The 26944-nt window shown below is 42.5% G+C and overlaps 1 protein-coding gene across 4 annotated transcripts in view; it reads left to right on the plus strand.

Moving 5' to 3' along the window:
* The window catches only part of IL16 (interleukin 16), a 208729-nt gene that overhangs the window by 20172 nt on the left and 161613 nt on the right, over window positions 1-26944 (plus strand). The window contains exons 2-5 of one of the 4 annotated variants that reach the window (XM_063925927.1): window positions 6688-6764; window positions 18657-18671; window positions 18820-18850; window positions 20684-21067. In XM_063925927.1, coding sequence (XP_063781997.1) covers window positions 20726-21067 — 342 coding nt within the window. In that variant the 5' untranslated portion in view covers window positions 6688-6764; window positions 18657-18671; window positions 18820-18850; window positions 20684-20725. Of the gene's footprint in view, window positions 1-6687; window positions 6765-18656; window positions 18851-20683; window positions 21068-26944 lie in introns of all 4 variants that reach the window. The other 3 variants (XM_063925929.1, XM_063925930.1, XM_063925928.1) reach the window with 3 other exon arrangements.

Here is a 26944-nt window from a genome sequence, read left to right on the forward strand (position 1 = left end):
ACAAGGGTTCAATGGCGAGATAAACTGCTGTTTAGTCATTTTACTCGTTAGTGATAATAAGGGAAACAAACTGAAGCGTTATTACGTGTTTTTATGAGAATATACTTTATGTAGAAGTAATTTTTGATGGGTATGTAAGAATTAAAGTATACAGTTAGAGGTCACACAGTGAAGTCCATTGTCCCCTATTGCATCTATAGGTGTAATGGAACCAGGTGATGCATGTTCTATTGATGAAACTTTAGTTTAATTAATTTTAGTATAACTTCAGAATACTAGGTGGGAGCAGCTTATATGTTTATAACCTTTTAGAGTGACCAGTTATTTTTAAGGAATCCCTTTTGAGTAAAATTATATCAGACTAATTAGTCTTATTATTGCGCCTGAAAGTTTATGCACAAGCGGACATAGATAAAAACTATTTTTTTTTAGTACATTATTTGTTCGTTTGTGTATATAGTACCTGTAAAAAGGGAAATATAACATGTTCTATTGATCCCTGGTAGTGCAGGGAGTTTTTTGAGACTTAGGTACTGTAAGTATATGAAGAACAATGGCAACAATTACTATAGCAAAATTATTACCTGTGATTCTTTGTGGGGCCTCTGCTTTTAGACCGAATTGTAGGAAAAGTGAAGTGAAATGCTTTGATGGAGAATGTGGTTTCCGAGGAATAAAAGTGTTTGGCATAAGCTTAGATGAAGATCTGAATGGGCGTGAAAGTTGGAAACAGATTGGAAACAAAATTGTAAGAAAGTTGGATGTTTGCCATAGTGAACAGAGAATTCAATCAACGCAAACATTTACATCCAATCTTTTCTTTGTTGTAATATTGCATTTCTTGTTTTATAAGGGTGCTAGAATGGTGTGAGTGACAAGAGACGTGATGAAAGGAGAGGTGCGTTAGAGTTTCCCAAAGTAGAAATATATATGAGTTCAAACTGTTTCATGTTGGTTATACTCTCAGTTGGGGACCAGAGCAATTCACCACAGACAGTTATGTACATGTCCGGAGGGTTGATGTGTACTGTAAGGTGAAATGGTGTCCGATATATTTGAAAAGACCAGTGTCATTTATGTGACCAAAATAAGTTGTACAAAATAAAAAAAATAAGTGAAGCAGCACAAGTTGGAATGTGCAAATAAAATAATTTAAATAAGAAAGAAAGCTATGTACTGTATGTTACGACGGAATGAAAGTAAAAGGGAAAGAAATTAATACAAATAGGATGTCTAGCCATCAGAACGATGTGCCATACATAAGCAAGCATTGGGTATTGACAGTGACACAGAAGAGAGATATATGAGTGATCTATTGTTCTCCTAGGGAGGTGTGTCAAGGGTGTGAGAGAGTTATTTAAATATTTTGGAAATGTGGACTGGTGTAAGCGACATTTAAAAGTTTGGCAGTTTTAGGTAAGACTGGTGTAAGCTTTTTACTTTTAGAAGCAGTATTGCTGAGGCTGTGGTGCATATGGGCTCCTGGGTCCAGGGGGGCCCACACCGCACACACTGCACCCATATATTATACTTACCCCTCCAGAGTCCCGCGATGGCGGCCCTGCACTGCGGACAGAAATCACTCGGAAAATGGCCGCTGCAGCCATTTACAAGTGGTTTGCGCATGGACGCAGTGACGTGCGGTGGGGTGAGGCAGGTGAGGCAGAGCCTTTCCTGCCATACTATCATTTGAGCCAGAGTTTTAACTATATAAAGTGTATTAAAAATACAAAGAATATGTTTTAAATATCTTCTTTGTATTATTCTAATAAGTTTTATAGCCAAAACTCTGGAGTAAAAAGTCTATGACAGCTGAGGCAGTGCCTCCCCTGCCTATCTTTTCCACACATCTCTTATCAAAACTCACCAAATTTCCAGAAGTAAATACTGCTGCAACTGTGTAAAATGCCCAGATGTACCCTTGGGCTCATATATTGTGTGTAAATCTTGCTCTGGTGCTAGCCAGTGCCTCCTGAGCCATTTAGCTCAACGCACATCTATGCGACTGGAGATATCCCTGGGAACAGGTAGCAGGCCCCATGTTCCCGGAGACCTACGCATGCGCAGTAGACTCTGGCACAGCTCTTTTTGATGCTCCGGCTGCTGCAGCAACACTCTTTCTGCCCCTCAGGCAATTCTGGGACATTATTTTCATTGAAGCATAGTGGGATTATCAGGTCTGGGATGGCAGTTCTAGAGTATTATTTTCCTTGAGGCATTGGGGTATTATCAAATCGGGGTGGGGGTATCACATTTGGGGCATTATTTTCATTGAGGCATTGGAAAATTATCAGGTCTGTGGGGGGTCACATTTGGGGCTTTATTTTCATTAAGGAATTGGGGGTTGTGAGGTCAGGTCAGTTGTGGCATATATAGTGTTTTCCATTTATTTGAGACCTTATAATCTATATTCTTCACCACGCATACACAATAGGGTTAATTATTGTTGGGAGCAAATTAACCTGGGGAGGAAACCAGAGTACCCAGAGGAAACCCATGCAAGCACAGGGAGAATATACAAACTCCACACAGTTGGTGGGAATTGATCCCATGACCTCGGTGCTGGGAGGCAGTAATGCTAACCATTATACCTCTATATTGTTGTTGCAAGCCTTTGCACACACTGACCCTATTTTAAACAAGGGGGGCACCCAAAAGAAAAATTTTGCCCTGAGCTCCATAAGGTCTCTAACCGGCCCTGTCACCAGTTTAGGATTTTTAAATATTGTTTCTATTCAAATATAACATGCCACCACATATTTACTAGACCCCCAATTCAGTACAGGGGAGGGAGCTCCAAATAATACCTTTGCTCTGGGCAACATGGCACCTAACTACACCTCTGTATGTATGAGGGACGTGCGGTGGGTATGTATGACATGTGAAATGTGTGATACGGTATGCTAAAATGTATGTATTTCTGAAAGATGACTGTAAGAATGACATAAGGTGGTGTTATGAATGTTACATGTGTTTACCTGCGAGGGAAAGGAGGTGATTGGTAGGAGCTCTGAGTGAGAGGCGGGCAGGAACAGATTACCTGGGCCCGGCCTGTCTGAAAGGCCCAATGGTGGCACGCACATTAGGATCAGTACATATTATTCAGAGTGGGGCTAAGCCAAGCCAGGGATGTCTCATGTGCGTATAATGGGAATTTTGAAAGCGTGTCAGTGGAAGCAGGCTTTGTTATCAGATGCATAGTGGCTTCCACAGAGATCTTAATCAGATGGAGACACTGCATCTGCCATAGACTGGTTCACGTGTTGATATTGGCCATGATGGTAGACTATCTTTAACCAGCGGTGGTTCTACTGTATACAGGGATGTAGAAAACTGGCATATAAGGGAGTGCACTCTCTGGCGCATGCTAATACACAAGGGGAAGGTGGAAACTAGCATTACCATAGTACTAGTAGTATCACATCAGCAACTCCACCAATGGGTACTAGTGTGGAGCCACTAGCGTCCATCTCTGAATCAGGCCCCCTATGTGCAATGCACAGGGACCACCGAACAGTACAGTGTAAGAAGCATGGAGACCATAGCACCTTATTTTGGCTCCAGTGATTGCAGATACAGGGCTGAATTCAATTAGCCGTGAATCACCGTTTTCACTGAAAGCAAATTGCGAAAAGTGTCTATTCAGTTGTCGGTGAAAACTTATTTGCTATAATTTTACCATGAATTTCAATTCAGCAAGATGGACAGTTGGGAAAAATACATATTTTAAATTAAAAATGTCAGGCTCTGGTTCAGAACCCTTGGGACACCCCCCTGAATGACTAATTAGGCACTTGGAATTTGTTAATTATTTTTAATTGGCCAATAATGACATGTCATTTTTGGGTTGAAAAAATGCAAAATTATGGAAACTGGGGCACAAGGTATGGGATAGGTATCTTGGGGTTCTTTATGAGTAGGACAATTGTTTTTATACTTGCAGGTGGGAGTAATCGGTCTGTTTCCACTTTTCCCCTAAAATGACTCAAATATGTACCCATTTTTATGTCCCCCAAATGTAATTTTAGCACTTATTTTGCTGGAAAAAAATAGCTTTCTATAATTTTTTTACATAAAAAAAAGCATATAACAGACATTTGACCCAATTTAAGTACCAAAAATACTTTTATTATAACCAATAACAAACTTGTATACTGCTATCCAATGTTAGTTTAACTTCTTTTGGGGGTATAGACAGATTTACCCATTTTTCACTTTTAACTTTCGGCAACAATTTTCATGGTAATCCTGTTTTTGCTAATTTGCAAATCAGCATTTGTAGACCTATCCTACCTCAGCCTATCTATAGTATTTCCAGTGTTTTTGAGATTTGATATACAGAAAACATACTGGGTCTATTCTTAACATGCATGTCATCATAGAGTAACATTGGGAAATTGTTTGGACGGTTTCTAAATTGCTGGTTTTTGCCAAGGACAAGTTATACTGTGGAACGTCTGATTCATGTTTCCCAATTCAAAACTAAAATGCATTTCAAAAACTATACAAAATGTGTATATTTCTAAACCAGTTATCTGAGAAACTGACTCATTGGGGATTTTAACTTCTTCATTGCTGCGGACTAAAGGGGTCATTCCGACCCTATCGCTCGCTGCACTTTGTCGCAGTGCAGCTATCGAGTCGGAACTGTGCATGCGCTGGCGCCGCAGTGCGCCGGCGCATGGCAGCCATCATTGCCCAGCGATTGCCTCTGAGACAGAGGCGGTTGCTGGACGGGAGAGGGCTGGATGGTGGCGTTAAGCCTCCGTTTAGGGGGCGCGGTCCGGACAATGCAGGCATGGCCGGACCATTGGGGGGGTGGGCCACGGCGGTTGCGTGACGTCTCACGCAGCCGCTGCAGCCAGTGGCAGTGACAATCAACTCCCGGCCAGCCGCAGGAGCTGCGGCTGGCCGGGGCGGGCTAGCCGTGTGCTGGGCGTCCCCCCGCATGTCAGGGAAGATGATCGTAGCTATGCTAAATTTAGCACAGCTACGATCAACTCAGAATGACCCCCCAAGCTAACACGTGTTATAGGAGCTTGTCAGTTTTCTTTATAAATGTCCTATACTGTTTTCAAGGAGTATAAATACTTTTAAACTGTAGCTTTCTATAGAAAATACATAATTGAAACCTTCTGTTCTCTCAGATTTGCAACAAAATAAACCTTTCAGTGAACTGTCAAGATAATTTAATACATTGCTGAGCATAAACAGTATTCGATGTTGCTGACATTCATTCTCTTGTTTTCCACCTAGTAAAGCGTTATCTTTACCCAATATAGTAATAAAGCCAACATTTCTAGAAGAATTACTAATAAGACAATGGACTTGCTTGCTGTAACTACTGGTAGACACCTATTAGCAAGAGAATAAGGTGGCACCGTTAAATTGTATATTCACCAAAAATTAAATTTTATTTTTAGGTATGTGGTAAAGCATGTATATATTATTACAATTTATTTGTAATGCACCACAACATGTCCACAGCGCCACACAGTATACATATAGAAACATCTCTTTGTAACAGTAATTATCAGAGTATAAGTACAACAGACCCTGGCTGACCATATAATAGTACATAGCATAGGCGGCAAACATTAATATAATACCACATGGTTAAATAGATAACAGGGGCAAGCATAGCGCAACTTACTGAAACTAACAGGAGAATAGAAAGATGAGTCGCTGGTGGGAATCCTTTTCAGTATATACAGTAAGTTGTCTTTAACCCTTTACTTTTTTGGACACTCTTTTAATGCTTGTATTTTTGTATTTTTACTGTACAAATATTCAGTTTTTTACATGCATACTGAACTTGAAAATATACTGTATTAATCCTGGTAGTGACCCAATATTATGACTCTTGAAGTATAATGCTCCTGTCCCTCTTCTAGGTATAATGTATAAATATGTATGGAAAATTGTATGCTACATTCATCAGTTGTTTCTCAATTGTACTTACCCTTGAGCAACCATTCAAATCTCTTATGATCAGAAGTATGTAGGAGTGGCGTATATGATCTCTTTATCTGTTTATTATTTGTTGCTCAAAATATGGTTCTGCGTCTTAAGTTACACATCTTACAAACGGCTGCTGTAACTTTTATTCAGAATATTAAAGTAGAGAAGTCATGCTGTGAATTTATTAATATATCTATTCAATTGTCGGTGAAAACATATTTGCGGTAATTTTACCGCAAATTTAAATTCACCATCTCTAAGCAGATGAAATGTTGGGAAAATCCTTATTTTAAGTTAGCTTTGGTTCAGAACCATTGGCGTTTCTATAATGGGTGCAGTGGGGTATATGATCTCTTTATCTGTTGATTATCTGTTGATCAAACTATGGTTCTGCATCTTAATTTACACATCTTACAAACGGCTGCTGTAACTTGTCTTCAGAATATTAAAGTAAAGAGTCATATTGTGAATTTGTTACTACATCTAATACAGTGTCCAGCTAGCAGATGTAAACCCAGAATTTTGTACTTATTAATTATACAGGTACCACTCTGATAACTCTCCTCTCCTGTCTTTCTATTAACTTTTGAAGAAAGAGCTGAATCCATTTTTTTTCTACTGGTGCCCACATAATTAACAAATTCCAGAAAGTATGGTGTACAACTATTTCATGCTTTATTCTGGGTGATTAACTGTAATAAACAATTATCTCTTCTTCTTGTCCAGGAAATTAAGACTCAAACAAGTGATGAACGTCGATGGTTTGAAAAATATGCTTTTTCTGCTGCAATGCAGAATGAAAGGTGAGACATTATTATGCTTTATATATATAGTGCCAGCAATTTAAAGAGAATAATGACTCACTGATATCCTGTCCCATTGGAGAAACACACACTGGCAGGGGTGGATCCAGAAGAAAATGATAGGGGGCAAGTACATTTGCGTGTGGATTCGGTGCATGTGAGGTACAGGGTGCAGTGTGCAGGGGGCAGCGTTTCAGGGGCAGGGGGCAGCATGTGAGGGTCAGGATGCAGTGTGTGAGGTGCTGGGTACAGGGGGCAGCGTGTGAGGGGCAGGGGGCAGCATGTCAGGGGCAGGGGGCAGCGTGTGAGGGGCAGGGTGCAGCGTGTGAGGGGCAGGAGGCAGCGTGTGAGGGGCAGGGGCAGCGTGTGAGTGGCAGGGGCAGCGTGTGAGGGGCAGGGTATAGGGGGCAGTGTGTGAGAGGCAGGGTGCAGGGGGTAGCGTGTGAGGAGCAGGGGGCAGGGTGTGAGGGGCAGGGGGCAGCGTGTGAGGTGCAGAGGGCAGGAGGCAGTGTATGAGGGGCAGGGGGCAGGAGGCAGCGTGTGAGGGACAGGGTGTGAGAGGCAGGGTGCAGTGTGTGAGGGGCAGTTGGCCCCCAGTAATAATGTCCCCCAGTAGTTTGCCCCCAGTAATTATGTCCTCCCGTAGTTTGCCCCCAGTAGTAATGCCCCCCAGGAGTTTGTCCCCAATAGATGACCCCCTCAGTAGTGATGCCCCCCAGTAATAATTCCCCCAGTAATAATGTCCCCCAGTAGTTTGCCCCCAGTAGATGCCCCCCAGTAAAAATGTCCCCCAGTAGCTGCCCCCAGTAGTAATGCCCCCCAGGAGTTTGCTCCCAATAGATGACCCCTCAGTAGTAATGCCCCCAGTAGATGCCCCCCAGTAACAATGCCCCCAGTAGTAAAACCCCCAGTAGATGCCACCAGTAATAATGTCCCCCAGTAGTAATGCCCTTAATAGATGACCCCCCAGCAGTAATGCCCCAGTAGATGCCCCCCAGTAATAATGCCCCCAGTAGTTTGCCCCAGTAGTAATGCCCCCCCAGTAGTAATGCCCCTTGTTGATGCCCCCCCCAGTACTAAGGTCCCCCCGTAGTTTGCCCCCAGTAGATGCCCCCGCTGCACTAAGGAAGAAGAAAAAATCATACTTACCGAGCCCCGTTCCAGCTTCCAGACCTCTGCAGTTCTCCCCCTCTCTGGGCGTCCGCTCCTCAGTCAGCACTATGAGAGAGACGTCATGACTGATGTCTCTCCCATAGCGCACGCCGCACAGTGACAGCGCCGGAAGCCGGAGCTCAGTACTGAGCTCCTGCCTCCGGCTCACATTGAGGAGAGACGGGCGCCCGCTGGTAACACAATCTCAGCGGGCGCCCGTCATCTCCCTGTGCGGCGCCGGGGACACATAGATTTGGGGCCACAAATGACAGGGGGGCACGGGCCCGAGTGCCCCCCCTGGATCCGCCACTGCACACTGGGGTACATTTTGTTAAAAACAAAGTACAGTACCACCTGATTTTCAGGAGCCTCCCAGTCGTTCTGAGAGAGTAGGCAAGTATGACTTGCAATATTGTCCAGTGTGTATGCAATGAACGAAGAACGATGCGTGCCCCCGCCCGTCATCAATGATGGTTTTTATCTTCTGAAAATGCAGCTTAAGTTAGCCTATATCGTTTACTTAAAAGTGTATATCATTAAGTGTGTAAGTGATGAACGATGAACAACGGACGATATGAACGATTTTTTTCAATAATAGACACTCCCCTGACATTCCTCAGCGCCATTTTATGTTGACTGCAAGGAGAAAGCAAGCAAAAACTGAGCTCCTGCTTATTTAAAGCCACTGGCCACCAATGTGTATAGCCTGCACCCACCCCACTACCCACCAATGTGTAGCATGCATGCACCCACTGCCCACCAAATGTGTAGCATGCATTCACCCACTGCCCACCAATGTGTAGCATGCATTCACCCACTGCCCACCAATGTGTAGCATGCATACACCCACTGCCCACCAATGTGTAGCATGCATGCACCCCCTGCCCACCAATGTGTAGCATGCACTCACCCACTGCCCACCAATGTGTAGCATGCATACACCCACTGCCCACCAATGTGTAGCATGCATTCACCCACTGCCCACCAATGTGTAGCATGCATTCACGCACTGCCCACCAATGTGTAGCATGCATTCGCCCACTGCCCACCAATGTGTAGCATGCATACACCCACTGCCCACCAATGTGTAGCATGCATTCACCCACTGCCCACCAATGTGTAGCATGCATTCATGCACTGCCCACCAATGTGTAGCATGCATTCACCCACTGCCCACCAATGTGTATCGCATGCACCCTAATTACTAGTGTTCCAGACAATGCTAGCAGTATCGTTCATCGTTCAAATCGTTTGAAAAATCGTTCAGTGTGTATGCACAATATCTTACATCAAGTATGCCTGGAAAGCTCAAGGTAAATCTTCCACCAATATCTTTCATAGTTCATATCTTCTAGTCTAGTGTGTATGGGCCTTAACTTGTATTCAAAGGTTTACAATGTTACTACTGTGCTGCTTTGTAATATTTTACGTTATGACTTAAATACAAAATTACATTTGTTGCAAATTTACTTTAAAGCTTTAAAGTGTCGTTTCTAACATTCACACTGTGCCCAACACCAATCTAGCCTAAAGGTGTGTACACACGGTGAGATAAATCTGTAAGATTGTGACTATATAGTCAAAATCTTATGAAAAGTTAGTGCATATCTCATGGTGCTAGGCAGCTTGCGATACAGATTCGATCCCGATGCGCGCTCCAGTGGGGTCGGTATCGTAAGGCTAGATAGACTGTGCAGGCAAGTCAATCTTGACTATCTAGTGTACTATCTAGTATAAAGTATAGTCAAAATTGGCACTTAGTCAAAATCGTACATAGACAACATCTCAGGTACAGATCTGTACTATCTGTACTCTCTGTGCTATCTGGGCTCTGGGGAAGTTCAAGGGAAATCACATAGTCAAAATCGGACATAGCAAGGATCTCACCGTGTGTACACACCATAAGTGTATGGCCATGCTATATTGGTGCACATAAAGTTAACGTGAAGAGTAGTTAGTAATAGCATAAAGTAAGAAGTTATTTTAGTGCAATAGTTTCTATTTGCTGCAAAAGAGGATGTTATGAACATAAGTTAGTGTTTCTGGCTATCTTTCCTGTTTAGGGTTCTGCTCATTAGTACGGTAAACAACCTAGGGCCTAATTCAGACCTATTTGACTATCTGATTTGCAATCAGAAAGTCGCTGCCCAGACAGAGTGAATACCCATGCAAGTCTGCATACGCCGTACAAAAAGCTTTGCATACGCCAGTCAGAATCCATTCGCAACTCACTCCCCTAGTAGACAATGAAGTGAGTATCCAGTTGTCTGTGTAGCTATAGTTCCTTATGAAGCCTGCAGACAATAGAATTACTGTATGCTCTGACTCCAGTTATCAAATCGTAGTAGTATCAAGGGACATGTACTTGCTTTACTTTCACTACATATTAGTTGGAATTCTGTCTTCTGTTTGTTGGCCTGTTATGCTAGTCTCTATGGGTAGTGCTGATGCTATTTCTGGTATGGAAGAGCAGCTGCTGTTTAACTGGTTTTCTTGTATTAATACGGGGAATCCCATGTGATCCTATTCCTTCCAAATTGAGGTGCAGTTATGCTTCACTGTTCAACTTACTTACAGTAATGTCCCCTTCAGTATAATAGCAGAGGTCATTCATACCTACAGCATGGGTGCCCTGTTATTCTCTAATGTGAGAACTTTCCAGTGGTAAGTGTAAGTTGAATGTAATCTTGAAAGACCTGACAGCCATCCACAAGCCAGGCCCTGCCTTTTCATTTATAGTCACAGCCACAGCTCAGCTGGTCACTGGATCTCTACTCCAACTCCTGCTGACTAGTTTCAGGGCCGTCTTTTCGTATGGGCTCAATGGGCTCTTGCCCAAGGGCCCCATGAGTAACAGGGCCCTAGGCTGATAGCTGAGGGTCCCCTCTTTCCAGGGGTACCAGATTTTTGAAAATCGGCCCAGGGGAACCGGAGATATCCGACTTCAAAGCAGTGGTCCCCATCCAAGCCTGTTAATTGTTCTTCCCAGACAGATTTCTCGGGTTTTGTCTGTCTTAGAGTTTCTCGGAGGGTACATTCCAAAAGCTGAGACTCTCCCCTTTCAATGGACACTAGCAGCTTGTCTCTACTATGCCCAGAACCAGAGATATCAGCCTTCAAGCAGCTGGTCTCTGCTCCAGCTCCAAACGCCTAATATGCAGTTTTATATATTTGTTGGTGGATTGCTCTGGCTCCTGAAGTCTGATCCCCAAGTCCCCAGTATCTCCTGAAAGGTGGGATACTCATTTTTTTTTATCCCATTAAAGCTAAGAAATCTATTTCCAGGAACTGGAGATATCTGCAGTAAAGCAAGCTGCCCTGACCCCCGGAAAATGATGAATATTAAGCCCAGTCCACTATCCGCCCCTCCCCTGTGTATTAAACACCCCCTACCACCCTGGAAGTCATGTACCAGGGCCCCTTCATTCAGCACAATGTCCCCTTCTACAGTTTAGTGTTCTCCTTCCCGCCCCATTTGTGCAGTAAAGGAGTAATTAGCAGAAATTATTTCTCCAGGTCGTAAATGCTGAGAGAAAGATAGAATCCCCCTACCCCCCGCGGAACATCAAAGATGCCACTGATAGCACCCCCCAACCCAACCGCTGATGGGTGGGTAGGGGCCCCAGTGCAATGCTGTGCCCAGGGGCCTAAACTGCTGTTAAGACGGCCCTGACTAGTTTGATCCAGCTCCTCCCAGGAGCCTGTGTCAAACGCAGGAAATGTGGCAAAATCAGCCTCCGCTCATAGCTAGGGTGCCTGCTGTCCTGCTCCATCCATCTGCTGGGCTGTGTTCTCCCTCCCTGACATCTCCAACTGTCGCTCACCAACTGATCATATGTAAATCAACTAATTTAAAATGACACTGGCATTAATCCCAAATCAAAATGGAAACTGCAGGGTATCACATAAGCAAATGTGCTTAGCTCAGCTATAGTATCTTTTACTTTTTAGCATAGTGAAGCATATTCTTTTGGTGGAGTTGGCAATTTAGAACGCCCTGGGAGTATATTTACTAAAAATCGATTTTGGTCAATGTTTGGCCAATTTTTGATCGATTTCGTGTTTAAGGGTCTAAATCACACATTACTAACAAATGGTTTTTGACATTGATAAAAAAAAACGTTGAAAATGATCTGTTAGTAAATGTGGAATTTAGAGCCTTAAATACAAAATCGACCAAAAATCAAACCCAATGGATTTTTAGATAATATACCCCTAAATACCACATTTACTAACATATGATTTTTGACATATATTTTTTAAAGGATTTCAAAAATGATCTGTTAGTAAATATGTAATTTAGACCCTGAAAGATGAAGTCGATCAAAAATCGACCCACTATCGACCAAAATGATTCAACATCAACCCAAGTTGACCTTTAGTAAATATACCCCTTAGTATTTATCTAAACTAACTACAGTACAGGTTTTTGGGGCATTTGGCAATTTAGCTGAAAAGTCATGGGGTATATACTTCACAATTTCAATGTAAGCAAGTAATTGAGTGTGAGTTGGACGTATGCCCAAAATGTCAAAATGCTCAAACAGACCTTATTCATAGGAGCTGCAGAAGACTGATGTATGGGTGCCCTAGTGAAAACTTTATTTCCTATACTAGGGCGATATTCAATTACAGCCAAAGAGACATCGGGAGTGAAAACTCCCAATGTTTCTTTGATTTTTTTTTCCGGGATATTCAATTTGAACACCCGAAAAAAAGTATTTTTTCACCCGAAAACACACAGGTTCAGTGAAACCTGTGTGTTTTTTTGGCAGAAACAGCCCCGTTTTCGGCCAAAAACAGGGCTGTTTTCAGGGGTATTTTGCTTTGCCTGCTGGAGGCAAGTGAAACAAATCCCTAATAAGTCGTGGCATGCACTGGCTTATCAGGGCTAATTTAATAGCACCCCATGCAATAATTTTGCACCCGACAGTGAGTGCGGGTAATTGAATATTCGCCTATGACTGATAATCTCTTCTCCTCCACCCCTCCACCCTCCTTCCTCCTCCTTATTGCTCCTATGGTTCGATGACATAACCTGGAACAATCTGGTGAGTCATTGGGACACTGTGTAAGTTTGCTAGAGGGTGACAACTGTTGTTCTGTACACTTCACTTTTTGCTTATATCCTTTTCTCTATATTTTGCTACATCCATGTGAGTAACCGGATTATACTTCAGTGTTCAAGGATAATTATACTCTACATCAGGCCTGGCCGACCTGTGGCTCTCCAGCTGTTGTAAAACTACAAGTCCCATCATGCTTTGCCACAGTTTTGCTGTTAGTGAATGATAAAACTGTGGCAGGGCATGCTGGTATGTGTAGTTTCACAACATCTGGAGAGCCACAGGTTGGCCAGGCCTGCTCTTCATGTTATTGTATTTTTAGTTTATGTTTTGCTTATTATTGCAAAGAATAATAATAATAAAAACAGATTTTGGAACAGTTAGTAGTGATAACCCAGGTCTGAAGGCACATACCTGCCTCTTCCAAGATCAATGGGGCATTTATTAAAATGAGAATGGTTTGTAGAGCTTGCTGTACATTCAGCTCAACTTGGGAAATAAGATAGCTGCTTTCAACAAAGTTCTTGAAGTATGAGGCTTGTGGGTTATATTCATTTATAAGGGGCTGGGTGGCATGTAATTTATTGTTATGGAAAGCAATCACGAATGAATATTTAAAATGATGTGTGATGTGGTGGATAATTAAGCATTATAAAAGTATGCAGAGGATTTTGGGTCCATTATCTAACAAATATCCATTTACAGTGTTAGGGGGGAGATGTACTAAGCAGTGATAAAAGTGATGAAGTGAGCCAGTGGAGAAGAATGACACCTAGGCAGTGAGCTTGTGGGGTAGGGATGATTGCTGAGTTATCAACAGTGATAGAGATATCAGGTTTGTAACTACTATTGGCCGGTGGAAATATAACTAATTCTGTTTTGGAAATATTAAGTTTGAGGTGGCAAGATGTCATCCAAAATGAAATGGCAGAAAGGCATTCAGTGACACGGCCCAATACAGATGGTGACAAATCTGGGGAGGAGAGGTAGATTTGAGTATCATCTGCATACAGATGGTCTTGAAATCTGAAAGAGTTGATTAGTTTGCCAGAGATGTGGTATAGATAGAGAAAAGCAGAGGACCTAAGACTGAGCCTTGCGGTACTCCAACTGAGGGAGGTAGTGAAGAGGAGGTGGAATCAGAGAAACGAACACTGAAGGAGCGATTAGATACAGTAAGTAGGAGGAGAACCAAGAAAGGGCTGTGTTCCGAAGACCTAGGGATTGTAGTGTTTGTATGAGAAGAGAGTGGTCAACAGTGTCAAAAGCAGCAGAGAGATCAAGGAGAATAAGTAGTGAGTAATAGCCTTTAGATTTAGCAGTGACCAAATAATTCACTACCTTAGTCAATGCTGTCTCTGTGGAGTGTTGGGCACGAAATCCTGACTGAAGTGGGTCCAGTAGACTGTGTGAGTTAAGAAAGTGTGAGGCGAGTGTAGGCAAGTCTCTCAAGTAGCTTGGAGGGGCATGGGAGCTGAGAGATGGGACGGTAGTTTGAGAGAGTGTTAGGGTCAGAGTTTTGTTTTTTCAGAATGGGAGTAATCACTGCATGCTTGTATAGAGAAGGAAAGATACCAGTAGACAGAGAGAGATTACAGATTTTATTTAAGGTTGGGATGAGCACAGCAGACAGAGCTTTACTAATTTGTGAAGGTATAGAGTCAAGGGGAGAGGTAGTAGAGTAGGTAGATGAAAAGAATGCAGATACTGCATCTTCATTTGTAGGATCAAATGAAGAGAAGGTGTTAGATGGTTCAGGAAGGGAATTGAGCAGGTCACTGGCTGTGGAAGAGCAAATCATTTCATATTGGATCTTATCAATCTTGTCCTTGAAATAGGAAGCAAGATCTTGCGCACTGACAGTGGCTGGTGGGTTGGGTGAGGGAGGGACAAGAAGTGATTTAAATGTATTAAAAAGTTGCTTGGGGTTAGAGGCTTGAGCAGAGATGAGAGACTGGAAATATGTTTGCTTACAAAAAATATATTGCGAGGGCTGCGCTAACACATTATGTTTAAAATAGCAGCTATGGAGAATAAGGGATTCCACTAATCCTGTTAAAGTATATATATGTAGGTTGCTCCCAGCGCTTACTTTTAAACAAAAAACAAATGTACAAGTAATGATTTAAAAGATATATAATATTTATTTATTGGTATAAGGAATCGTATTTGTATATAACTGAGATACGCAAATAACTGTGGAAAATAAATATAGGATATTTATATGTGATGTATAAAATTAAAGAGGTAGAAAAAAAAACAATTTAAAAGATATATATATATGTTCCTAATACCGGTATACATACATTAAAACAAAGACAAGACTAAACAACATATAAGTAAAGATAGGTGTAATAAAGTCCTGTGGAATTTAGTAGAAACGCTTATGCGATTTACTCTACTAAAAAGTGCATCAAAAATTGCTTGAAGGTTTCACTTCTGTTTGATACCATGTAACAGGAATATCATGCTTGTTACTTGTGTCAAATTCTGGATTCAAAGTTTCTCCAGCCAAGGGATATGACAATGTTAAGGTAGTAGCAGTTGATAAGGATGGTTTCCAAAAAGCACTCACCGCTATTTTGCGGGTCCTACTGGTGGTGTCTCTAACCGCTGGTAATATCTCGTGCTGGTAGTTAGAAGCGGGTGTCTCCCAGCAGACAGAAGAACTCGGCGATGGTGGCCAGCGTTTGAAAGCGTGTGTCCCAATCCGTGGCTCGGCAATCAACGCATTTCGCCTGTATAGAGCAGGCTTGGTACAAGCGAAATGCATCGATTGCCGAGCCACAGATTGGAAACCATCCTTATCAACTGCTACTGCCGTAACCTTCAAGCAATTTTGATGTACTTTTTAGTAGAGTAAATCGCATAAGCGTTTCTACTAAATTCCACGGGACTTTATTACACCTATCTTTACTTATATGTTGTTTAGTCTTGTCTTTGTTTTAATGTATGTATACCGGTATTAGGAACATATATACACTGCTCAAAAAAATAAAGGAAACACTTAAACAACACAATGTAACTCCAAGTCAACTGTCCACTTAGGAAGCAACACTGATTGACAATCAATTTCACATGCTGTTGTGCAAATGGAATAGACAACAGGTGGAAATTATAGGTAATTAGCAAGACACCCCCAATAAAGGAGTTGTTCTGCAGGTGGTGACCACAGACCACTTCTCAGCTCCTATGCTTTCTGGCTGATGTTTTGGTCACTTTTGAAAGCTGGCAGTGCTTTCACTCTAGTGGTAGCATGAGACGGAGTCTACAACCCACACAAGTGGCTCAGGTAGTGCAGCTCATCCAGGATGGCACATCAATGCGAGCTGTGGCAAGAAGGTTTGCTGTGTCTGTCACCGTAGTGTCCAGAGCATGGAGGCGCTACCAGGAGACAGGCCAGTACATCAGGAAATGTGGAGGAGGCCGTAGGAGGGCAACAACCCAGCAGTAGGACCGCTACCTCCGCCTTTGTGCAAGGAGGAACAGGAGGAGCACTGCCAGAGCCCTGCAAAATGACCTCCAGCAAGCCACAAATGTGCATGTGTCCACTCAAATGATCAGAAACAGACTCCATGAGGGTGGTATGAGGGCCCGACGTCCACAGGTGGGAGTTGTGCTTACAGCCCAACACCGTACAGGACGTTTGGCATTTGCCAGAGAACACCAAGATTGGCAATTTCGCCACTGGCGCCCTGTGCTCTTCACAGATGAAAGCAGGTTCTCACTGAGCACATGTGACAGACGTGACAGAGTCTGGAGACGCCAAGGAGAACGTTCTGCTGCCTGCAACATCCTCCAGCATGACCGGTTTGGCAGTGGGTCAGTAATGGTGTGGGGTGGCATTTCTTTGGGGTGCCGCACAGCCCTCCATGTGCTCACCAGAGGTAGCCTGACTGCCATTAGGTACTGAGATGAGATCCTCAGACCCCGTGTGAGACCATATGCTGGTGCGGTTGGCCCTGGGTTCCTCCTAATGCAAGACAATGCAAGACCTCATGTGGCTGGAGTGTGTCAGCAGTTCCTGCAAGACGAAGGCATTGATGCTATGGACTGGCCCGCCCGTTCCCCAGACCTGAATCCAACTGAGCACATCATGTCTCGCTCCATCCACCAACGCCACGTTGCACCACAGACTGTCCAGGAGTTGGCGGATGCTTTAGTCCAGGTCTAGGAGGAGATCCCTCAGGAGACCATCTGCCACCTCATCAGGAGCATGCCCAGGCGTTATAGGGAGGTCATACAGGCACGTGGAGGCCACACACACTACTGAGCCTCATTTTGACTTGTTTTAAGGACATTACATCAAAGTTGGATCAGCCTGTAGTGTGTTTTTCCACTTTAATTTTGAGTGTGACTCCAAATCCAGACCTCCATGGGTTAATAAATTTGATTTCCATTGATAATTTTTGTGTAATTTTGTTGTCAGCACATTCAACTATGTAAAGAACAAAGTATTTAATAAGAATATTTAATTCATTCAGATCTAGGATGTGTTATTTTAGTGTTCCCTTTATTTTTTTGAGCAGTGGATATCTTTTAAATTATTTTTTCCTTTACCTCTATAATTTTATACATCACATATAAATATCCTATATTTATTTTCTACAGTTATTTGCATATCTCAGTTATATACAAATACGATTCCTTATACCAATAAACAAATATTATATATCTTTTAAATCATTACTTGTACATTTGTTTTTTGTTTAAAAGTAAGCGCTGGGAGCAACCTACATAAATATGTTTGCTTGGCAGTGTCCCGAGCATTACGATAAGAGTGGTACACGATCTTATATGTGAGAAATTCACTTGATCTACGAGATTTATGCCACTGGTGTTCTACTTTACGTGAGAGTTTTTGTAGGTGTCTTGTGTATTTAGACTGCCACGGTTGACATCTAAGTTTACGTGGAGTGTGATGGGTAGCTGGAGCCACTTCATCAAGTGCTGTTTCTAGAGTTTGGTTAAGGTGTGATACAGCAGTCTCAGGAGAGGTGAATGTAGAAATTGGTGAGAGCAGTGGTTGCAGTGACATAGATAGTTGTTGAAAATTATGAGGTCGACACAGAAAAGGTCGACATGGTAAAAGGTCCACATGACTTTTTATTTGTGTTGTTTTCTTCGTAAAGTGACCAGGAACCCGAGTTAGTGCACCGTGTCCCCTCGTATAGCTCGCTTGCCATGCAGGTTACTATTCCCAATCATACTCCACATGGATAGTAAAGTAAGAAAAAAGTTTTTTTTTTTCAATTGGAAAACTCATGTCAACCTTTTCATGTGTTGACCTTTGCCAATGTCGACCTAAAGACCATGTTGACCTAATGCACGTCGACCAATAGTGGTCGACCTAATGACTTCCGACCTACGTGAAGTCGACCTGAAGACTGGATACAGTATCAAATCCTGGAGAGAGATAAAGTACCAACCAACTAACTTCCATATTACAGGCTGTGTTTGAAAAATTAAAGGAGCCGATTGGCTCCACCAAACTTTGATAAATCTCATCTTAATTAAGCTTTTAATTTTAGGTTGCTACTGTCAAAACTATGTCATTCAAGTATACTAAAGTGTAGTGCAGAGCCTAACATGATTATGTTGTGCAGGACAGTAAAGCTGTAACATATTATGAAACCAGTGACACATTCTATGTTCTCATTCTGTCATTATTTAGCACTGATTCATGAAGGTAAGAGCGATCCCAAAATATAAACAACTGGAAAGTCAGCACGTATAACCACAAGACACATATACAGTAATTATTGTATAAGCAACTGAACATGAACTGTATACAGAACAGACTAAGAAGTAATAAACTCTGCTTGATTCATTAACAGGAAAAGTCAACATGAATTAGGGACACATTCAGTAAGTATGTTTTCTGTGTCCAAGTTCTGTAGAAAAAAGAAATAAAAGTTGTTTTATGCCAAGAAATGTGTCAGTTTGTAAATGTGTATATTGCAGCATTTCTGGGTTATTGCAAAGACTGTTCAGAAAGACTGAAATATTCTTTGTAATATTAAGTGTCAACACTAAACCTTCACAATGTTTAAAGGTCACGGAGTTATAATTAATGTGAGTAGACTGAACAGTTATCTCTTACGACTGCAATGCACAAATGTGCATATAACTCTGGGGGGTATGTGTAATAGCCTGAGGGTTTGCATGCAACCACGATATTTTGTCAATTTAACTGCTATGCTTGAAGCTACAATTTTTCAGAAGGTGAACTAGGTTGGTTTTCAGTTTTAAAAAAGTAGAGCTATAAATATAGCAGCTAGATTGCCAAAACCTTGCGGCTACCTGCAACTTAAAGACAATCTCTCTCTCTCTCTCTCTCTCTCTCTCTCTCTCTCTCTCATATATATATATATATATATATATATATATAAATGCATAAGCCCCCACTCACTCACTCACTCACTGACTCATCACTCATTCTCTTACTTCCCGCTTGTGTTGCGTGAACGATAACACCCAAAGGGGAATCGGATGAAAATTTGGATTGCACATCCAGTGTGTAGAATTTCATAAACTACAAAAATGGTCCTGTCACTTTTTACTGTATCGCTCACTCACTGACTGACTGACTCATCATTAATTCTAGTACTTCCTGATATGTAATATGTAAATTTAACATAGGTATTCTTCAGGTGGGAAATAAGAAAGCTACATAATTAGAATTATAATAAACCTCCCCTAAGGGGATGAACAGGGGGTTGACATAATGATCATCACCGATGCATGGCTTGCGTTGCGTGAACGATAATGCTCAAATGGACACCTCCAGTGTGTAGAATTAAATAAACTTCAAAAATGGTCCAGTCACTTTTTACCATATCTGCTATGGGTGCTCCTCGAGTAACGCCAAGAACCATGGATTAATATTTACTTACATTAAGACATCTCAAATTTACATCTCTATAGATTTACCAAATTTTTAATACTAATTTATATTTACAACCAAGAAAATCAGAAACTCCCTGTGAAGAATGGGTAGAAAAGCTAGTGAAATATAATAGAGCAATTGAATTAGCTGCTTGGCCAGGAACATCGCTAGCTATTCCTCACACTCCATAGCATTGGTAAGGAAAACTAAGGCTTTTCCTCCTATTGTTACTGGCATTTATGTCCTCAGACGAATATCGTGGAATGTGTGTCCACACATCACCCCCTAACAGCTCATTTACATCTAACCTCTACCTGTAGCATGTTTATTGCATGCAAACAGTCTATGGGGGGTATTCAATTGCTTGAAAAGTCAGTTGGGTGTCTGTTTTTTCAAATCTAAATAAACAGGAACAAACAGACACCCAACCGACTTTTCAAACATTTGAATTCCCACCTATAAGTGGTTGATTCCACCTGTTCACCTTGTGGATGTAAAACAAGTTAATACAACAGGCTTGAGATGTAAGAAAGGCCCTATTCATATTTTGCAATGAGGCCCAGAGCTGTTAAGCTACGTCACTGACTCACAGGCTTGTTGCAGATGTTCTTCCAGCAAAGGATTTTGGAAAATAGAAATATAACTGAAATACAGTTTAAAAGTACAACAGTAAGTAGCAAGATTGGAACAATGCTGTGATTCCTGATGACGAGTGAGCATGAGTTATGAATGGTACAACTGTATTATGAAATAAAATCATGAGTTCTTGTCTTCGAAATATTACACTATAATAATTTCCTTTGTACTTCCAGCAATAATGTTACACTGTTGGTGAAATAGAAAAGTCTCCTGAGATGCCCAACAAATATGGTCACGAGAGAGCCAGCATCTTTATGTCCTCCCTTAGGATGGACAGACAGAACAGTAGTGGGAAAAAGATGAAGAAAGTCAAAAACTTTCGTTCTATATCCAAGTCTCTTATACTTTGCAATGCCAAGAACAGCGATGATGGCTCCAGTCCTGAGGAAAAATACTCTGAGATTTCTGAGATGTCGCGCTCCAGCATACACGAATGTGAGCTGCCCCCAGCTGATACACTTCACATAACTAGCGCAATTCCAGATCCGGTTAGCAGGAAAATATTCTTGTCAAAAGCTGACTCTAGTGACAAAACTGGAAGCAAGCCATATCTTAAGGTAAGTGCCGTTGCGCTTTACAATTATATACAGTACACAATTTGTTGTGTTCCACAATGTTCATAAGATTGAAAGGATGAAGGTACATATTTAGTATTAAATTATTAATACATTTATCCTGTTAGTATAAGTGTCATTTCGTATCATCACTTAGGTGGTCATTCCGAGTTGATCGCAGCCAGCAACTTTTTGCTGCTGCTGCTGCTGCTGCTGCTGCTACGATCAATAGTCCACGCCTATGGGGGAGTGTATTTTAGCTTAGCAGTGCTGCAATCGCTTGTGCAGCCCTGCTAAGCTAAAAAAAGTTCAAGCAAAACTAGACTAGCCCTGGACATACTTACCTTGTGCGATGGATCCAGCGATGATGGGCCCGGCTTTGTCGTCACTCCTCCGCCCTCCGTTCTGCTGGACACGCCTGTGTTATACTCACCACTCCCCGAAAATGGCTCCAAACAGTCCGGATCCGCCCAGCCACGCCTCCGTCCTGTCAATCTTCTTTGTGGTCCGTCCTGCGACCGCTTTCTTCTTTAGACACGATGTAACTCAACGACCTCTGTCGCCGGGCAACATCGCGCACGCGCACAGCGGCTGCCGCGCATGCGCATTCCGCACCCGTTTGCACCGCAGCGAAAAAACGCTGCGTGCGAATGGGTCGAATGACCCCCTTAAAGCAGTGCTAAAAAAGAAGAAGTTTATACCGCAATTTAACAAAACATTCAATATCACATTCAATATCAGAGCACAGCAAGAATGTGCGAACTTCCAAATCTGACTGAGTATATCAACTTTGTGTATGAAGATATTTTGTCCCAGGTGGACTACTGTAATAATTTTATACCTGGCAGGAGGAAACAAACAAGCCAATTAATTGAAATTATTTTATGGTGGTAATCCCTTATGAGGGATGCTAATCTTCACATTAGTATTCTTCATAAGCAGTTGGTAATTACAGAGTGAACTTGTGTAATACGTGTAATTATTGATACACAGAAACAGCTGAGCACTATCAGCATAGAGGTAGGGAGCTAAACAAAAAACACTTGATAAGGGAACCAAAGGACAAAATACCATAGGAAATGGTGACACTGATCACTGATGTACAAACAAGTCTTAATGGAATACATATGTTTTACCGGTAGATGTCAGTATACCGACAGCAACATCCTGGCTGTCGGAATCCCGTCAGTAAGGAACCAAGTCTCCTCACGGGCTTGCTGTGCTCGCAACACTTCTGTCCCGGTGTCTTGCTTCGCTCACCACAGGTTATATTCCCACTTGGTTTGTGGTGTGGTCCCACCAACCGAGGGGGAGTACCCTGCAGTGGTCATGATCCCATCTGCCAGTATTTAACCGTCTGTCGGGATTCTGGCCTCAATCTCCTGATTGCCAGGATCCTGAAAGCCAGTATTTTAACTACATCCTGTCTTAACAGCTGAAGAGACTATTACCAAAGAGACACTATAATTGCAGATTGGACATGTGATTGGAACCAAGATAGAACAGTTACAGAAGATTCTATAGGCATCCAGGTGGAGATGTATCAAAGCTTTAAGAGTGAAAAAATGGAGATAGATAAAATACCGACCAACTGTAATTTCTCAAAAACAGCCTGTAAAACAGTGATTGGTTGGTACAGTACTTTATCTCTCTTCACTAATTTTTGTGTCTCCAAGTTTTGACACAACTACTCCCCTAGACTGAATTCAGCTGATGGTTGAGGAGTCAAAATAAGCTGATGTTTCAAGAGAAGTACAGTAGCAGTGGCGAAACTCCCACAATCAATGGATGCATTAGCCTCCTCGTGCCAGCTATCAGGGAGGCACAGATAAATCCATCTATAATACATATATAACCACTACCAGCACCCTGCAGAAGCACAGGTAATGGTTACAGATGGTAAAAATGGGCAGACTAGATAGACCAATTGGTTCTAATCTGCTGTCAAGTTCTATGTTTCTATCTGTGGGACCGGGGAGACGCTGTTGCTGGCAAGTGGCTAGAACAAAAAAGGGTTGTTTTTTTCAACATGGCAGGTGTAACATCATAACATCACACCATGCCACAGCATACCGAACTGCTGACACAAGAGCCACAGTTCAAAGAGGAGCAGCGTCAGCCAGAAGAAGGTATGTGTCTGTGAGCTGAATGTGGAAAGATATGAGGGTTGGAGCTGGAGAGACAGAAGGGAGCTGGCTTGGTCTGGAGAGACAGAAAGGGGCTGACTGGAGCTGGAGACACAGAAGAGGGCTGGTTAGAGTGACACTGGGGTGTTAGAGAAGGGAAAGGGGGACTTTGTTAAAACCCTTGATATATTTGAAAGTTTCTATCATGAACCCACTTTCCCTTCTCTGCTCCAAACTATACATATTGAGATTTCTTAGTCTTTCTGGGTATGTTTTGTGATGTAGGCCATGCACCATTTTAGTTGTCCTTCTTTGTACAGTCTCTAATGCAGTGTTTCCCAACCACGGTCCTCAAGGCACACTAACAGTCCTGGTTTTATTGATATCCATGCTTGAACGCAGGTGTCTTAATTAGTACCTCAGTTCTTTTGATTTAACCATCAGTGCTGAAGCCTGGATATCACTAAAACCTGCACTGTTGGTGTGCCTTGAGGACCGCGGTTGGTAATGCCTGGTCTAATGTATTAATATCCTTGTGAAGATATAGTATGGCCTCCAGAACTGGACACAGTATTCTAAATGAGGCTGTACCAGACCTATACAGTGGCATTATTATTTATTTATTTCTGATACAGATTCCTCTCCCAATAAAGCCAAGCATCTGACGGGTGGTATTCATGTGACCGGCGGTCAGGAGACCGACGGTCACATGACCTCCACCGACATCCCGCCCCCTCACTATCCCGATGGTCGGCATGCCGCCCAATAGGGACTATTTCCACTCGTTGGTGTCCACGACACCCATAGAGTGGGAATTGAACCCGTGGCGACCGCAGGTCACCACCGAGCCAGCAAGGGGCTTGCTTGCTGCACTCGCCCCTCCCCGCCGGGATCCCGACGTCGGTATGCTGCCGGGATCCCGGCGTCGGTATGCTGACCGGCAGTCTCCTGACCGCTGGTCAGACATACAACACCCCATCTGACTAGCCTTTTTCATTGCTTTGTTACATTGCTTACCTGCCTTTAAGTCACCTGAAATAATGACACCTAGATCCCTTTCCTCCTTAGTAGTTTCCAGTATAGTGCCATTAATACTAAATTTAGCCTTTGGATTTTTGAGACCCAAGTGCATGATTTTGCATTTTTTGGCATTAAACTGTAATTGCCACACTCTTGACCATTCCTCTAGTCTACCTACAGTAGATCCTCAAAAATGTGTTTTACCCCTCCTGGTGTGGAGTATGAACAATGGCCCTCATTCCGAGTTGTTCGCTCGCAAGCTGCTTTTAGCAGCTTTACACACGCTAAGCCGCCGCCTACTGGGAGTGAATCTTAGCTTCTTAAAATTGCGAACGAAAGATTCTCAAAATTGCGATTACACACCTCTTAGCAGTTTCTGGGTAGCTTCAAACTTACTCGGCATCTGCGAGCAGTTCAGTGCTTGTCGTTCCTGGTTTGACGTCACAAACACACCCAGCGTTCGCCCAGACACTCCTCCGTTTCTCCAGCCACTCCCGCGTTTTTCCCAGAAACGGTAGCGTTTTTTCGCACACACCCATAAAACGGCCAGTTTCCGCCCAGAAACACCCACTTCCTGTCAATCACATTACGATCACCAGAACGAAGAAAAAACCGTGAGTAAAATTCCTAACTGCAAAGCAAATTTACTTGGCGCAGTCGCACTGTGGACATTGCGCATGCGCACTAAGCGGAAAATCGCTGCGATGCGAAAAAATTTACCGAGCGAACAACTCGGAATGAGGGCCCATGTGTAAGTATGCAAGTATGAGATGTGGCTATTAAATAATGAGACTGAATGTGTAAAAAATAAACCACACTGCGTGAGTTAAAGGGAGTGGGGGACTTTGCACTATCCCAAAGCGGGTTTGTTAGTTTCAATCCTCTCGCAGATATAGTTTTCTGTCACACAGCACTGGACAACCAGTGGCTATATAATTACTTTTAGTATATTATGTAACTGTGTACAATGATCAGTCAATATATTAAATAATTATCAACATATGCTGCTGCTTCAATGCCAGTAGCCACCTGGCAATACATAATAATTACTATAAAGAAAGAAAGAAAATCGTGCTGCAGTGGTGAGAAAGATATATTAAGTGATGGTGCTTGATAGACCAATTTGAAACAGGCTTTTTCTGACTATATGCTCACCAGCATATCCTGTTTGCCTAGCTGTGGACTTGCCATCACTCACACTTACAGCGGTATAGTGGCTCTCCCCTCACTGTGGAAAAGCACCAGTGGAGAGTGTGTTGCTGTTACCGTAGGTGAGGTCTTCACCACACACAGAACTTACAATCGGGCTTTCCATTCACACGGCTGTCATCAGCTGTCCACGGCTGCTCCACCACTTCCACGGCTGAAGTGCACAGGAAGACCCAGTCCGGAGCTATCAATGCTGCACATTATTTGTCCACTACAATTGTTTTATGAGCAGCCGTATTATACTTTTAATTTGAGTATAGCCCAGCATCAGAGTCTGCCCACTGGGGAATATTCTAGTGGAGAACCATACAAATTAATCCTATGAATTGCTGTGATTTAATTTTTTTACTTCTTATTACCGTTGATCCAACATACTGTTCTGTGGAGAATATCTATGGAGATCTGACTGGTTATCTTCTGGTGAGCAGTGTTCATTATGAGTACATAAGCCATACATCCATTAGGATATACTGGGGGGGGGGGGGGGTATACAATGAGCTCTGATCTTTTCAGAGCTGTTGAAATCGACTCCATGGGTATTCAATTGCAGACCGTTTTCGCCCATTTTTAAGGCATTTTCACCCATACCTTTTTGTTTTAAATGAAAAGGCATTGGCGAAAAATACCTCAAAATCGGCAAAAACAGTCTGTGTTTTCACTGGCGCAGGTGCAAAAACACTTGGATCCGCCGATCCACATGTTTTTCGCTCCTACCAATTGTTTCGCCTAGGCAGAAAACCAGCCCTGCTAATGCATTTGCCCTAAAAATGACGAAAAGCTCAGTTTTTTCACCTAGGCGAAAAAAAACGGAGCTAATTGCATACCCCCCGTTGTATTTATATAGGTCGGTGCATTTGTAAATTTATTACTAACGTATTATCCATTATTGGCAGCATTATTGGGAATTTATTATTGATATTAGTAATTTTATATTGTATGTGTTTCTACAATAAATGTTTTTTTCATACATAGTCAGAAGAAGCCTGTTTCTAATTGGTCGATCAAGCACCATCACTTAATATATCTTTCTCACCACACAGCATTCAAAGAAGTTGTATTTTTCCCATGCGTTGTAAAAATGCTTAGTTCAAAAGTCGAGCAACTTGTTAACCTATCATTTTTGGTTAAATAGAAAAAAACGCTGACTTTCCATATGCTAACCTAGCCTTACAGGGCAGATTGTATGTCACATCAACGTCGCATCTCATAGTGGGGGTCATTCCGAGTTGTTCGCTCGCAAGCTGCTTTTAGCAGCTTTGCACACGCTAAGCCGCCGCCTACTGGGAGTGAATCTTAGCTTCTTAAAATTGCGAACGAAAGATTCGCAATATTGCGATAATACATCTCTGTGCAGTTTCTGAGTAACTCGAGACTTACTCGGCATCTGCGATCAGTTCAGTGCTTGTCGTTCCTGGTTTGACGTCACAAACACACCCAGCGTTCGCCCAGACACTCCTCCGTTTCTCCAGCCACTCCCGCGTTTTTCCCAGAAACGGTAGCGTTTTTACACACACACCCATAAAAC

The sequence above is a fragment of the Pseudophryne corroboree genome, chromosome 6, assembly GCF_028390025.1.
Source record: "Pseudophryne corroboree isolate aPseCor3 chromosome 6, aPseCor3.hap2, whole genome shotgun sequence".
In the NCBI taxonomy this organism is placed as follows: Eukaryota; Metazoa; Chordata; class Amphibia; order Anura; family Myobatrachidae; genus Pseudophryne; species Pseudophryne corroboree.